The sequence below is a fragment of the Ambystoma mexicanum genome, chromosome 4p (assembly GCF_040938575.1).
Source record: "Ambystoma mexicanum isolate Mex_15411 chromosome 4p, UKY_AmexF1_1, whole genome shotgun sequence".
NCBI classification, from domain to species: Eukaryota; Metazoa; Chordata; class Amphibia; order Caudata; family Ambystomatidae; genus Ambystoma; species Ambystoma mexicanum.
In genome coordinates, this window is record NC_090927.1 from 201,367,403 (window position 1) to 201,382,273 (window position 14,871).

Genomic DNA, 14,871 nt, shown 5'->3' on the forward strand with positions numbered 1-14,871 from the left:
GCGGGGGTTGCGGGGGAAACCCCTGCAGCCCCTGTAGTATGTAAGTGTGTTTGCATGAGAAAGGTGCAAACTTTTTCCAGTGCGGCAAAATCAGCCACGGTCAGATCACTTAGAATCTTTCAGGATGGCTGGATGCTCTAGAATGTGTTGAGACTGGTTGGTCACACCATTCTAGGGGCTGAAGCACCTCCGGGCCTTCACAGATCTGGCAGTCCAAAAGGGCTTAACGAGGCCAGGGGTAAGAACGGATGATGGGCCTCTTTGGGAGTGTTCTTCGGATCGTCAGTCAGCGTTTATCTACACAGGATACCTGGCTCCAACGCTGATCTGAAGAAAAGGCTGCAGGCGTCCTCTTCGTATCCAAAATCAGGTCTGGAAGAAAGTCCAAGCCCACTAATGGCAAGGAGCTGCACCATTCAAACAATCAACAGTGGACCAATTGTCCAGTGGTGCCGTGGGTTTCACTCTTGTCCACCCTCAAACTATCAGCCACCACAGATGTGGAATGGGATCCTGATAGTCCCACCCCCTTCCTGAGCCATACACACAAAGGCATCACTAGACCACAAAAGCCGAGGCTTTCCCATGCCAAGTACAATACAAGAATATGGCCAAAGAACAAGCAGAAATCTTGTGGCGTGGTCATTTTAGGACACTAGCCATGTTTAGTAGCCATTTGCACACTAGAAATCAAACACAAATGGTAAAAATATGATTGCTGCCAACAGCTTGTCTTTAGGCACATATAAAAATAAATTACAAAATCCAAAGTGTAAATGACTAGGGTGATACAAAAGTATTTCCATTGCACTGCATGTTAAAAAGATGTGTACAATGTTAAAAAGTTACCAAAAACGAAACCTAGTTTCCCCATACTGATAGTCTGATGGACTGATCAAGTTTCCCCCCATAACAAAAAGAGTAAAAGGCCAGGGGAGTAAAGCTGAAGGACACGTTCAAAAACAAAAGCAAAGAGTTTTGAGGGTCCACAGAACTATGGGGGGAAAGTTACTACAAGAGAAGTCTTTCCAAACTGGGGCGTCCTACCCGTGGGGTCCATTTAATAGCGGAAGGTAGGGTAAACTCCTCCCTCACCCCCCAAAACCTTAAGGGTGCCATTTTGCTGCCTGAGGCGCCCCTTGCAGTCCTCTGTCCAGTTCCTTACCAGCATACTCTGATCCTGCAGCTGCTGCTTTCACTGTTAAAATAGGGCTGGCTTCTTGCTTATAACCCCTTTGATTTTCTGAGGGCATCCAGAGCATAGGGTTGGCATAACTTGGGGCTCTTGCAATTTTCGTTCCCCTTTTTCATTCTTTGTTCCCTGTTCGCCCCTTTTGCCACAAAACATGGCCCATACAAAGCACACGATCAACATTCAAATCAATCTCCAGTAAAAAAAATGATTTCATACACCTGCATTGTTCTGCACTGCCACTCTGCACCAAGTCACACATATGAATTCAATGAACTCATTACCACACACACTCTACAGATCTATTGATCTATACAGAAACCTGGCTCAAACCCCACCACACACTTCTTATACCTCTTATCCCCAGCACTATCTCATCCAACACAGTGACCTCTCACACAATGTGGCGACATTGCAATCATATATAAAGTCACGCAACCCCCAACACTCCATGCACATCCTTTGAGGCACTCTCACTTGCTCCCCTCCACCACACCCACTCCCCCCTTTCTCCACCTCATTTACCATTCCAACACATAAACCCAACTGCCACACCGACTGGACTTACTTTAGAACTAAAAACCACAGCTCCCCTTTGCATTAGTATCCACTTGGGCGAGACTAAACCTGGTAGTTCCCATCCAGCCAGCACTCCCATACTAAAGAGTATGGTCACTCCACTCACCCCCTATGACCTCGCACAACTCCTCTCCTAACCCACACACACCACTGGCAACACTGTGGACCTCATGACTTCAAGCAAAAATCATGTCTCCATGGAAAATTGAATCTGCTTGTCTTGTTCAGACTACTTTGCTTTCCGCTTAACACTGACTTTGCAACACAAGAACCCCCTCCACCTGCCATGTATCGCACTCGCCCACAGCCAAACAAACCAGACACTTTATAGACATAGCCTTAGCACCACTCCATACTACGCCCTTGTCCCCCCTCCTCCAACGCACATCTCTCCACAACAATTGCAATACGATCACACAGGCACTGGAGAAAATGTACCCATCAAATGACCATGCAGGGACCACCATAAACCATGGTTCAACAGCTGCTTCTTATCTATCAAGCAGGAAGCCAGACACCTAGACAGAGCCTGGCAAAGAAACATGCCCCAACACCAGAACACCACTACAAAACAGCCATACCAAAGCCCCCCATTACCTCCAAGAACTCCAGTCCATCATCAGTCGTACACAAACTATTCAACGTTGTCAAATCCCTCTCCAAACTATGTTCCACACACCCATCCACTGCAGCATCTAACTCCCTCATGGACGGCTTCTACTTCAAAATACACATCAGGCAAGCAAGACCCCCCCCGACCCCACCCTTTGTACTTCTGCTCCCAAACATTCCAACACATGGGACACCTTCCACTCCATCAGCACAGATGCCCTCATCACTCTTGATAACAAAACCTGCACATTGGATGATCTATGCCCATCTCAAGCCACATCCTTTTGCAACACCCACCTCACTCCCCACTGGCTCAACATCATCAACTCCTGTCTATTACATGGTACTACCACTCTGCACAAAATGGGACAAATTATCCTGCCATACCTCGCCAGAATCATGGATTTCTTTGTCACTACCAAACTGCAACACATCACCACAATCTACTCCACCTCTTCTGATCTGGCTTTCAACCTGGACACAGCACTCAGACCGCTACAATTCACCTCCTCGATGACCACCACAGCATCACAAAGTGCACACAACACTACACTTACTTCTCCACCTATCTGTGACCTTCAACACCATGACTACACCATTCTACTCAACATCCCATTGTACAGGATGAAAATCTCAGGCACTTTCCTCGACTGGTGCACCGCCTTCCTCACTGACAGGACACACTTTGTATCCAGGCCTCCTTTTCGATCTGAAACCACCCTAGTCAGGTAAGGTGTCCCACAGGGCTCCTCCCTGTCCCCACTCCTTTTCAACCTATATAATGAATCCCTTGGGCAGACCATTAGCAAACACAATGTCCATTTTCACCAATACACAGTGTGGTAAATCATGGTGCCGCGATCCCCACATGAGACTTGGCGGAGACTGCCTGTAGGTGGTAGCACCTCTGTCTGCTGGAGCGGGGCAGCAGCAGCAGTGGCACAGCTTATGACATGCAGAGGAACGATGGGGCATCCACTCCTTAGCATGCTTGTACTGAAGCATTGGGAGCCGCATTGATGGCGTACCCCAATCCGAGGAATAGAAGTGTTTGAGTGCGGATGGCAGAGAGACACTGCAGGTCCTCAGAGGAAAGGCCCTAGCCTTTCTCTCCGGGCCGTGCCAAGGCAAGTCCCGGCCAGATGTGGGAGGACCCGGGTTCAAATGTCTATAGAGGAACCTGAGGAAATGTAAGGGGCATTTAAATGAATAACATAAAAACCAGAGCCACATGTATTGGACAAATAATATTTAAAAAGAGGTCCGGGATAAAAGAAGAATAAATAAAGAAATTGAAATCCTGATTAATACAAAAGTCGAAATGGCCACTCAGAAGAGAGCGTAACAGAAGAGGACCCGAGTGGAAACACCCTACCAGCCAATATGTAAGCATGGCTTTCCTCTAATTAGCAGCCAAACTGGATGAGGAGAAGTCTGGTTAAAAAAGCAGAGCCAGCTCACTCTGAACTTCTCAGTCCGGGACCGGTCCCTGTACTTCTCTCCAGACGATGCTGCATGAAGAGGAGCTGTATCCTAAAGGAGGAGTTGCTGCATGGGTGAAGGAGCTTGAACTACCCTGGAGCACTGCCTTCCTGGTAACTGCCTGAAGAGCCTGTAGGAAACTGACTGACCCATAGGTAAGAAGGATTAGAAGGCGAGTACCCCTGCAATCACCACCTAAGACAGAAAGGGTGGAAGATCTGACCCGCGTAAGAAAGAGGCTAAGGAGACTAGCTGACCCAGGGGGAAGAAGGAGAGTACCCTTACAGCCAGAAAGGTGAAATAGCTGACAAACCTTAGAAGAACAAAACCTTGCTAAAATCCTGGTAGAGACAGAGACCAGGACAGAAGCAGGGCCTCTGTGGAGAAGGGGGACAAAAGCAAAGATCCCCTGAAGAGCAGAGGAGCAACAATCCAAGTCCCCTGAGGACGTGAGAGGCAAAAGAAGGAAGAGCAGGAAGGTAAAGAAGATACTCCTGAAGGAAAGGCGAGTCGCGCAGAGAGGGAGACCGAGAGAGAGGTAGCCCACCCAAAGGATGGAGACACAGCTGATCCCTTGTCTAAAAGCCCCTGGCCCTAGAAGAAAACTACAGGTCCCAGTTTCATTGCTTTGTTTAAGCAGCCCTGGTAGTCCAGCTGAGGATACCTTAAGAGAAAAACTCTTTTGAATTGTTGGACTTTTGTTATTTAGGGAAGGAGACTGTTGGTCTACCCTCAATACATTTCACCCAAGGGAATGACTTTAAGTTTATATTCTTCGTTGCACCATTTGACTTTAGCTATTCTGACAACTTGCTTTCAAGGAACTTTTGATTCAGAAAACTTTACTAAGTTGAGGATTAGTTGTGAGAGGCGAATTTACATTAGTTTTTTTTTTTACGTTGGGCACTGTTTTGACTCCATAGTTGAAGCACACCTTAGGTTTGTATTATTCACATAGGGATGGACTTCTAAACCATTGGTGTTTGAACACATCGCTTTATTCCTCAAACCCTGTTTTGTATTACACTGGCTTAATCTAGAGTTTTCTTTATTGAAAAGACCCTTCTGTTCACCATGGCGTCACACCAGGCACACAAATATACTTCCAAATCTCATCCTCACAACTCCACATCCTAAAAAGCTGTCTCTCCACTATCAACACCTGGATGGCCACCCACTTCCTCAGCCCTTGCAAATCAGACTATCACCTCATCAGACCACACCACGCCACCCAGATACAAACCCAAACTCATCCCCTGGATTAAAGAACTTGTCAACGACAACCCACACATCTCCCCATACCTGTCCAATCCTTTGGTTTACCCATTGACCCCCTCCCCCCCACACTCTTTGTCCACACACCACATAGCTGCTATCACCAAAACATGCAATCTGCAAGTATACCTCCTAGGTAAGATCAGACTCGTCCTTCCTCCTGATGTTAGATCAGAGTCCAGTTACTAGTTCTCTCCAAACTGATTGTGGCAATGCTGTCCTCGTATTGTCCAACACCCTTGCCCTCCTGCAGGCCATACAAAACGCAGCAGCCAGACTCATACTCCACCTACCAAAACCTTCACAGATCACATCCGCTCTCGCCCTCTCCATTGGCTCTCCGGGCCCCAAATAATTGCCTTCAAAGGAGACTACATTGCTTTCAAAGCCATGCACCACAACACCATGCAGCCATGCACCTCTTCTTATCTTCATGACAAAATCAAACCCATTACCCACAAAAACACCAGACGAGCAAGCCAGCATCTTCTACACATTCCACTCTGCAAACTAACATGCACACAAAATCAAGCATTTACCAACTAGGCACCAAGAGCAAGGAGCACTCTACCTCTTCACATCTGCACTGCACCCTCCATCACCACTTTCAGAAAGGGCCTATACCCGTTTTCCCACACATAACTCTGCCCCTCCATCTCATCCATGACCACTTGCCTATCCAAATATTTCTATCGTATTCTGAAAACATTTTGTAACTTCTGTTCGACCTCCCACCTTTTCAAACTTTAAATCTTGTAAGGCGCTCCAAGACCCTCTGTATAGGGCCTGCGCTAAAAAAACTATTTTAATAAATAAAAAGAATTCCACCTTCAAGGCGTAGAAGCTATATTGTCACAATATATAAGAAAGGGGATTGCTCCAATACAGAAAATTATCATTCAATAGCACTTCTAGATTTTGCATCTCTTCTCTTGAATGAACTTAAAAACTGGGCGGTAACGGTAGACAAACAAATTACATTTTAAATAGGATTTAGAACTAAACTCGGTACAAACTTAAATGGTGTTATTGTTGGACTCCTAAAGAAGTCGGCTTGGTCAAAAGTAAATCAATCTCTTTATTGGGCGTTCTCGATGTAGCCACTGCATTTCATTGTGTGGATGGGTACAAATTATTAAATAAACTATGGTCTTTAGGTTTGCCGGGCGGCCTGATCAAATTGATTGAGCTCCATAACGACACCCCCATACAAATAATAATGAACTAGAATGGTGCTCTAGTAGGGAACTCTATACATTGGTTGGTTTGCAACAGGAATGTGTTCCAGATCTGTCTTTTTAATTTGTACCTGTCTGATTTAGATCAAGTTGGGCAGATGTCATTCCTTAACTCCCAAGATTATTTATTTACACAATGTATTATTTAGTTACAGTTTTTATAAAGAACGAAAAGGGCATGCATGCATCAGAGCGCTGCGCAACTAAAAACGTATACAAGTAAAACCATAAAACAGCCCAATATACCTAGATAAATAGTTGCAATAAAACTAGATGCAAACAATTGACTACAAATATAAATATTTGTTAAAAGCAAAATTCCATAGCCAGGTCTGAATATTAAATAATCGGAGCTCTTGTATATATTGGATAGAAAGACTTTCTAATGAGAGACTGCAGAACCTGTTAAATGTCTTTTCATAGGAAATACTTTTTTTGTATTTGTGCACTTCTAGATGGGACCCACAGCTGCACAGACCTCTATACCCCCCCATAAATCTTCCATTTACTTTTTAACCAAGTTTAAAGGTGCCAGAACATCACTGGGTGCCCAATGCACACTCATTTAAAAACAATCCTCACGTATATTGGAAGCCAATGTCGTTTTTTTTAGAGTGGGAGTAATATGATCGCTTTCAAATGGGCAAGTGAAGATTAGGGAAGACGAACTAAAATAGAATTATCAAAATCAATTTGTGGATCAAACCAAAGAATGCTCTAGCGCCCACAAACCAGCTGCAGAGAGAAATGATTTTACAGATCTTAAAGCAAAGGTGCAGATTTACCACCACATTAATGTTCGGTTTTAAATATTAACGGTTGTCATAAGTAAATCCCAACTAAGAAAAAGCAGATGCAGCACTAGGAACATTAGCATTAGCAAACCAGTTACAAAGTCACAACATATCTACATCAGAGGAGATGGAGCTGTGCATCACCCGCTTATTGATGCATTTCAACTTTCCAAAATTAAAAAGGATGGGAGAAAGAATTTCCCCCTGAGGAACTCCATACAGTACTGGATAAGGGTCCAAACAACCTCACAAATACTTTTGTCTTGCATTAAAAGAAGAGCAGAACCACTGGGGAACCAGTCCCTTGAACCCCATTCTATGGGATAGTATCTCAATGGAAATCCCATGATAAATAGTGTTGAAATCTGCTAACAAATCAAGCAGCACTAACCATCTTAATCCTACATCATCTTAAACGTTGTATACATCGTCAACTATGTGCATGGTTGCTGTTTCAGTGCTGCATCCTGAATGACAACCAGATTGGCATGACGCGATTTAGCTGCTCTAAAACAGCTTTATCTAACGATTTGCCAAAAAATGACAAAGAAGTAACTGGCCTTTAATTTCACATTCATCATCTAAGTTTGATGTTTTCAATAAACGAGACTCATGACCTATTTTAGGAGAATCAGGAAAGCAACCAAAGTCAGGAGACAGATGTACAAGTCAAGTCACATCATTTGTGTTTGCCGATATTGTCATGTTTTTCACTGCTCAAATTAGCCTTTAGTTCTTCTTGATAAGTCTAAATCTGTATGTGAAGGCAAATAATCGAAACATTTATTTGACTTCATCAGCTGTCTGAATCTCTAAAAGTGAAAGGAAACGACATACGTTTAACTGAGTTATCGAAGGTAAGTATCAAAATAAAACCTCTCCCTTAATATGCTTGGGCTTTCCTATATACGGCTAGAACAGACACCATAACAATATTAACAAAACAATTATCACCTTTCATATACCCAAGTGTATAAGGTTAAAGACAAATACTCTTGTTATTCAATCATCCAATTATTCATAGAGTTTTACTACACATAATTAATGGCCTTCAAGGTGCTACCCCTGCCTGAGTGGAACAAACTAAATGCTCCGGAGGGATGTTTTTAGAAGCACATTTTAGGATTTCCATATTCCTTTCCGTATAGTGTTGATCAGGCATGAGCTGGGCATTTGTTCGTGGCAGTCTATCATACTCTGGAATAAGTCTACAACATTTTCAAAAATCTTGTATAAGCCTGCAAACTCCTTATATATGTTCTAAATTTGGTGCTTTTGAAGGATCGGTCTATCTGTGGAAATGGTAGTTTCTGTGTCCCTTTTCATTTTTCAATGTAGTACATGACTTTTAATTTCCTTACTGTATTCTATGTAGTGCACGACTACATTTTTTAGAATATTGGGTGACGTATTTTTCCCAAATGTATCTTCCTCTGTGTCCCCTGCACTCTGTGCGGGCGTGGGAGGGGTTGTGGACCCAAGTTATGATCCCTTCAAGAACCAGATCTACCTGTTGCTCCTGTAGCTCAGCTGCAGCCTGGGCCCCCTTTCGACTCTTCCTCCCACGAGCCCCACCCTATAATTTCTATTTCCTTTGTCCTGGCATGAAGCCTCTCTGAACCCTGCAAAACGAGCTCCAGTTGTTGTCCATAATGGTTTGGGGGGTATCTCTGGAAAGCCACTTCTCCCACACCATGCAATTATTGTGCCCTCTACCAAGACACCAAGCAAGCCCCTGAACTCATCCACCCTTTCCGGGAGCCTCCTCCATTCCCCAGTCCTGCAATCAATCTCCCCTTGGGGCCCCAACTGCCCTGCACTCTATAATTTCATCTCCCCATACCCTACAGTTAACCTCCCCTTCTGGCTCCAACTGCCCTGCAGTCTATAATTTTCAACTCCCCTGACCTGGGAATCGCACAGAATACCTCAAAATGTGTCCAGCCCTGCATCCCCTGTGCACGCTCTCTCACTGGGCACCCCTTCTCTCTCTCTCTTCCCTTCTCTTTCTGTCCTCCCTCTCGCAACCCTGTCTCTACCAATCCCTTTCACCCATTTCCTCTCCAACCCTTCTCTTTCTCCCTTGGTGTGCCACACCACCCCACTGCATCAAAGGATACACCCCATCCCCTGGGGTTCCATGCCAGTGGGTGTGCCTAGCTAGTGCAGTGTGTCTAATGTATCCTGCTGGCAATGAGTCCACTCCTCTTCCTGTAATAAATATGTTCCTGGTTTCTACAAAGTCTTTGGTTCCATCATTCTGTTCCCACTTTTCAGTGTAGCCTGCCTGTCATTGCCAAAGTAAGGACCCAGTCTGCCTGCGTACACACCGCACCCCCTCCGGGTCTATTGACTCCCTGGCTCAAAACTGTGTCCCGGACTGGGGTCTCCCACACAGCCTCTCCTGTTTGGCCTGCCTTCCAATTCCACAAGTCTTGAATAGTTTTATTGCAAACTGATGTGTTATTAGAAATGGGCTGCAGTCGTCAATCCTTAGTAGAAAATACAGATGAGGTAAAAGAAAAAATGAGGATTCATACGTCACATAATCAACAGACTCAAATTGTGAAATACAAACCCTATTCATAGTATGCAAAGATCTTGAGAGCGTATAATTATTTGCCCAAATATTTTTCTAGGTTCCCAGATAATAAATCGTTATAGCTGTGTGTGTTTCGCTTCAGTCTGCTTGTAACCCTTGATGGATGGGGGCCTTATCAATTACTTGATAAGGACAATAAAGGCTGTCAAATCTGCTCAATTCCAACCAATTTGGAGTCCCTTAAACATTTGCGAAGTAGTTGTGACTACTTTAGGAATGAGTGTATTTAAAAATGTGTACATGATTTGAGTTTCATAAACAGATTCTTTCTGACCGAGTTTGATGAAGGGCTCTCAAGTTGACTTGATAGTGACAGTGACTTGATGCCTAATAATTATTATTCATTAATTATTAGTCGATCTATGCTTGTTAAATTAATTAATCCAAAAAAACGACGTAGTTTTAGATTGAAAGTATATAAAACCCTCTGTTTTTTTAACCATTCATATTAATGTTATTACTCTTCATTATCAAAAGATTTTTGTAATACACTAAAGCGCACAAAAAAAATGAAGGTGCACAGTTAAAGTTGCACATCAGCGCCAACATGAGATGGAGGATATTTTTATAATGTTTCTAACGATTTGGAAAGGATCAGCAAGGTAGATAAAATGTCTTACTATATGATACACTGGGCGTATCTTTATCTAGAAAGATTTTGGTGTTAATTCACTTGTTGACTTTAATCTTCATCGTTATTTCCTTTCAGGTGACATCCCGCTGGACCTTCCGCTGTCCCGGCTGCCCTCAGGCTCTCTCGCATGATGATTCGCATTTCCACGAGAGGCACAAATGCATCAACTTTTTTGTCAAGGTGTATGGGTATATGCCACTGCTGTACACCCAATTCAGAGTGGACTCTGTTCTTTTCAAGACTCGCCTGCCACACGACAAGACAAAATGCTTCAAATTTATCTAGAGCACTGGCAACGCACAAGAAGGACAAGTGGAGGCCTATTGTAGCTTTCCTCGGACAGTATGAAAACGTTCTGTCAAGTGATCACTGGAGACCTCTTTACTAAGGACTAGAGCCGCAGCAGGTCAATAAGAGTTAACTAACTTACTGAGATAATTTGCACATGTCCATGGATCGTCATACATAGTCACGTGGGTACTTTGGCTACTTGGAAATGGAGTACATTAGCCAAGGTTCAACCAGGTTTGACACTTTAACGTCCAAGGGTTTTAGATTTTAACTTTTAACTTTCTTTGCTCTTGTGCACAAAGATCCAATGTATTTAGAAATCGAGTAAGACTTTTGTAGGGGTCTGTCCATTAAAGAAATCATAACGGGCTTCATAGACTGCTTGAAAAATCTGCTTCACAAAAAAGAAGGAATTGCCTGGAAATATGAGGTGCGCTGTGCACACACCTTCATCCCACAGCTTATATGTTCCCTTTTATTGGCCACTTTGATGTGAAGATCTACAGGACAGACTAAAACACTACAGGTGCTTTCAAGTGTGTCCCTTGTTTTGTCATTTCACGTGGCATTGAAAGACTTTATGTACATGTTTGAGCCACAACGCTCCCATCTCTAAATAGAACTTCTAATTTTTCTTACAAGCACAGTTCCATTTCTAAGCAGCTTATCCCCGAGATTACCATGAAGATGCACCACAATGCTTTCACTGTTTAATCTGTTGATATAATGAACACTTCCTCTTCCTGCTGAATCCAAGTGTAAAACACAGAAACAAAACCTACAAACCCCTTCCTATGCATCACACGTCAATTTTGTAATTTAAATACACCTGGAATTGGCATTTGAACCTTTATCAAAATTACTGAGAGTCCAGATTTTACAGGTGACTGAAATTCGGGGCCATACAAATGGTATAATTTAAATTCACTATCTTATTTGAAGGCATTGATTCTTCTAAGGTACACTAGCGTTTAAAAATGCCTTCATACTATTTGTGTTTTGTTTCATTGCATATGTGTTTTCTTTTTCTGTGCAACATTTGAAAATCATACAGTACTCCAACTTGGTTACTCATTGATCATGACGAAGCAAGACAATCCACTTTGCATGGAAAAAGTTAAATAACAGAGCATATAATTGCTCAGTTCCGTTATAGGAGCCCTCTTCCCCTCCTCCCCAATGACTTGCCAGTAGTGCAATTTGCTGCCTTGCAAAAACACAGAATCTAGTGTCCTGTACTTTGTAGAAGCAAAGAATTGCCATTTAGGAGGCAGGATATTCGTTTGATCATGAGAAGAGTAGAGGTTCTAAAATGTAAAACTATCCAGCTTCTTAAAGGCTGGGGGGGGGGTGAGGGTGGAGAGGGGGGCTCTTTCTGCCAGTGGACCTAGGACAAGTGATCCCAGTTTAAATGGATGAGGGGCTCTCGTGGATAAGGCATGTTGGTTTTGAACATTGGAATGAGCAAAGTTAGTACACTTCTGAATCCCAGCCCCCAAATAGACACTCAGCCATGATCATCCAGGCCACACACGTATTGCTCTTATCTACCTATAAGAAGGAACATCCATGATCCATAATGAAATTCCTGGAAACTAGAGATCGATGCATGCCTTCCAGCGCCAATTCACAAGTACACGTTAAGCTGCTGTTCTGAGAGTTCCAATAGTGAGGCAAGGAAAATACTTTTTTTTTAAAAATATAATTTATATTCAGATAGTCATGTGGACCCACAACCCCTACTCGGTTCCGCCAAAGCACAAATCATGTTGACAGAAGCTCTGCAGGCAATGATCTGGGAAAACGAAGTTATGCCTCATCCATCGGGCATTTATTTGCCTTAAACCTGTACAAAGACAAGTAAAATCTGCAAGAGAAAGCCAAGGGAACATCTGACGGCAGCACAACCATAAGCACTGTTCTCGTAGGTTATTGAACGGGAGATTGGAAAATGAAAGAATGCCCTAATGTATAATTTATTGTAGCTTGCCTAGATTATATTTCACTGCTGTACTAGTAAGAGCTCTTAGAGCCAAATCTGTTTCGGTTCGAACCCACTACTGTACACTGCTATTTCCCATGCATTCAGATTGCAGTCATCTCTGCTTTTTATTTGTTTTGTTTTTCCATCTGCCTTGAGGGGCAGAAGTTTTAACAGTTCACATATGGTTCCTACGGAGTAACGCTCATCCTTCCCCAATTGTGTACAGTGACTGCAGTATGTCTTTTATGACTTAACTGTGATGTTAATTAGGATTGTCCAAAATAATTAAAATGGGAGCAATGCTTGTAAAGCAGCCGTTTAGCCTAGTTGGTTTATTTTCTTTGACGCACTCAAAATGTAAATGTCCAGCTGTCATGAGAGGTTGAGCTGAAATCCGCTCATATAGTCCATTTAAATTCTTCCCAGTGTTGCTTAGCGGTTTATACTCAATGGGCCAATTGGGCATTGTGCCACCCAAAATGTAAAATGCCTGGTAGTACTATTTTTGGGGTGAGAGATTATGAAATCCTAACTATTGTGATCTGTTTTAGCTCCAATAATTTGATTACAGTAACTCGTTCATTGGTGTGCCAGCGGAAGGAAACACTTTCCAAAGCAGTTGAAATGTATGAGAACCTGGAACGAGAAGTGAAAATGTAATGCCCTGGTCCTTATATTTTCCTCAATCATATTCCATACAGACATCTTTTCAAAGATGTTTGGGCGCAATCCGTTATTCATGGTTTTGTTCTCTTAGTCGCAAACCATTTTGCTCTACTTATGACTCGTTGATTTTTTCAGCACATACACAGAAATCAAGTGACATTGGACTCTGTTTCTGAAGTGTTTTTTGTTGTTTTGTAAAACAGATTCCAGTGCCGTTTATCACACACCCTATTGCGATTCTGTGGAAGCTAAACATTTACAGACAGCAAAACTGCCTGCTTTACAAGACGTTTGCATAAGACCTAGTGCGTGGAGGAAAATTGCAAACTATGTGACTCAAAGTTGTAGAATTTCTAGTGTCATGTAGCATGTACCCTCAGCCGACCTATAATGTGAGAACCTTTCCATGTGCAATGTGCTGATCCCTACCCGAGGAGTCTGAGCTTAGTTGTATGTACCCTTCAATCTCTCCAGTAATGGAATGTGTAATAAAATGAGGTTTTGAAAAAATTTATTTTTTGTATAGTTCTACATTTCTTTAACCATTTTCTCCACTCGGTTTTAATTCACTTGACCATCAAGGGCACAGAACATCTTCCATGTAGAAGAGTTCAGATATTGACGATTGATTGTGTAACTGTTGGTTTCTAGTCCCCCTTTTTTTTGGTTAATTAAAGTACGTTATACAAGTACAATAAAGAAGGAATGAAAAGGAAACCTGTATCTATTACCACCAAGCAGGCAGAGGATTGGCAATGTGTATTTCATTAACTTTCATGATGGAATTTTCATTTGACAGTGGCGCAAAAAGAGTGGAGTGTCAATTAGTCTTCTTTCCAAGAGCTGGTCTGGAAACCTAAAACAGAAAAGATTTTTCCTCACAGATTAGAAGGACCTACTCTTCAAGGTAACTCCTTGATCCATGCACGGTCCACTCCCCCACCAAACCCGAGCCTAGGTGTTCTGATACCCACTGTTTCTTTCCCTGGTCACTTGTAGATCCATTGCTGACAATTGCCCTCCCTCCACCGTTAGATGCCGCCTCCCTTGTTTCTCTGCTTTGTAAACTTGTTCTTCTTCTCTGATTGTAAAGAGCTCTGTTGCTTCCCGAAGCTGTGTCCACTCTCAATAAATACCCTAATAATAATGTTGTCTTAAATATAAGGAGCAACCACATTCCTTTTCTCAATAGTGACCGATAGTTGAGGTTCACTGAGGGACCTCTTTTCTTTTTAGTTTGACTCCATTTGTAAGAGTAGTAACTACTAACCACTTTTATAATAGTGGCCTTGTATTCAACATCCACATCCACCATTATGACGACACACAGCTATGTCTCAGGATCGACTCCATCAAGGACATCCATAGGCTCAAAACCTGCCTTTCGCTGATACAGTCTTGATATCCTGTGCATACTTGAAGTTCAGCCCCTCAAAGACCAAATTCCTAGTCCTCATTAACAACATTGAGCACCCAGAAATACAAACCTGGCTATCAACCATAAACTCTGAGGGCTTCACAC

General features: G+C 42.9%; 1 protein-coding gene across 2 annotated transcripts in view; it reads left to right on the forward strand.

Moving 5' to 3' along the window:
* EXTL3 (exostosin like glycosyltransferase 3) overlaps window positions 1–13,863 on the forward strand; it is a 450,609-nt gene extending 436,746 nt beyond the window's left edge. For both annotated transcript variants that reach the window (XM_069605697.1, XM_069605698.1), the window contains exon 6: window positions 10,484–13,863. In XM_069605697.1, the coding sequence (XP_069461798.1) occupies window positions 10,484–10,693 (210 nt within the window). In that variant the 3' untranslated portion in view covers window positions 10,694–13,863. The remainder of the gene's footprint in view (window positions 1–10,483) is intronic.
* The last annotated feature ends 1,008 nt before the right edge of the window (window positions 13,864–14,871 follow it).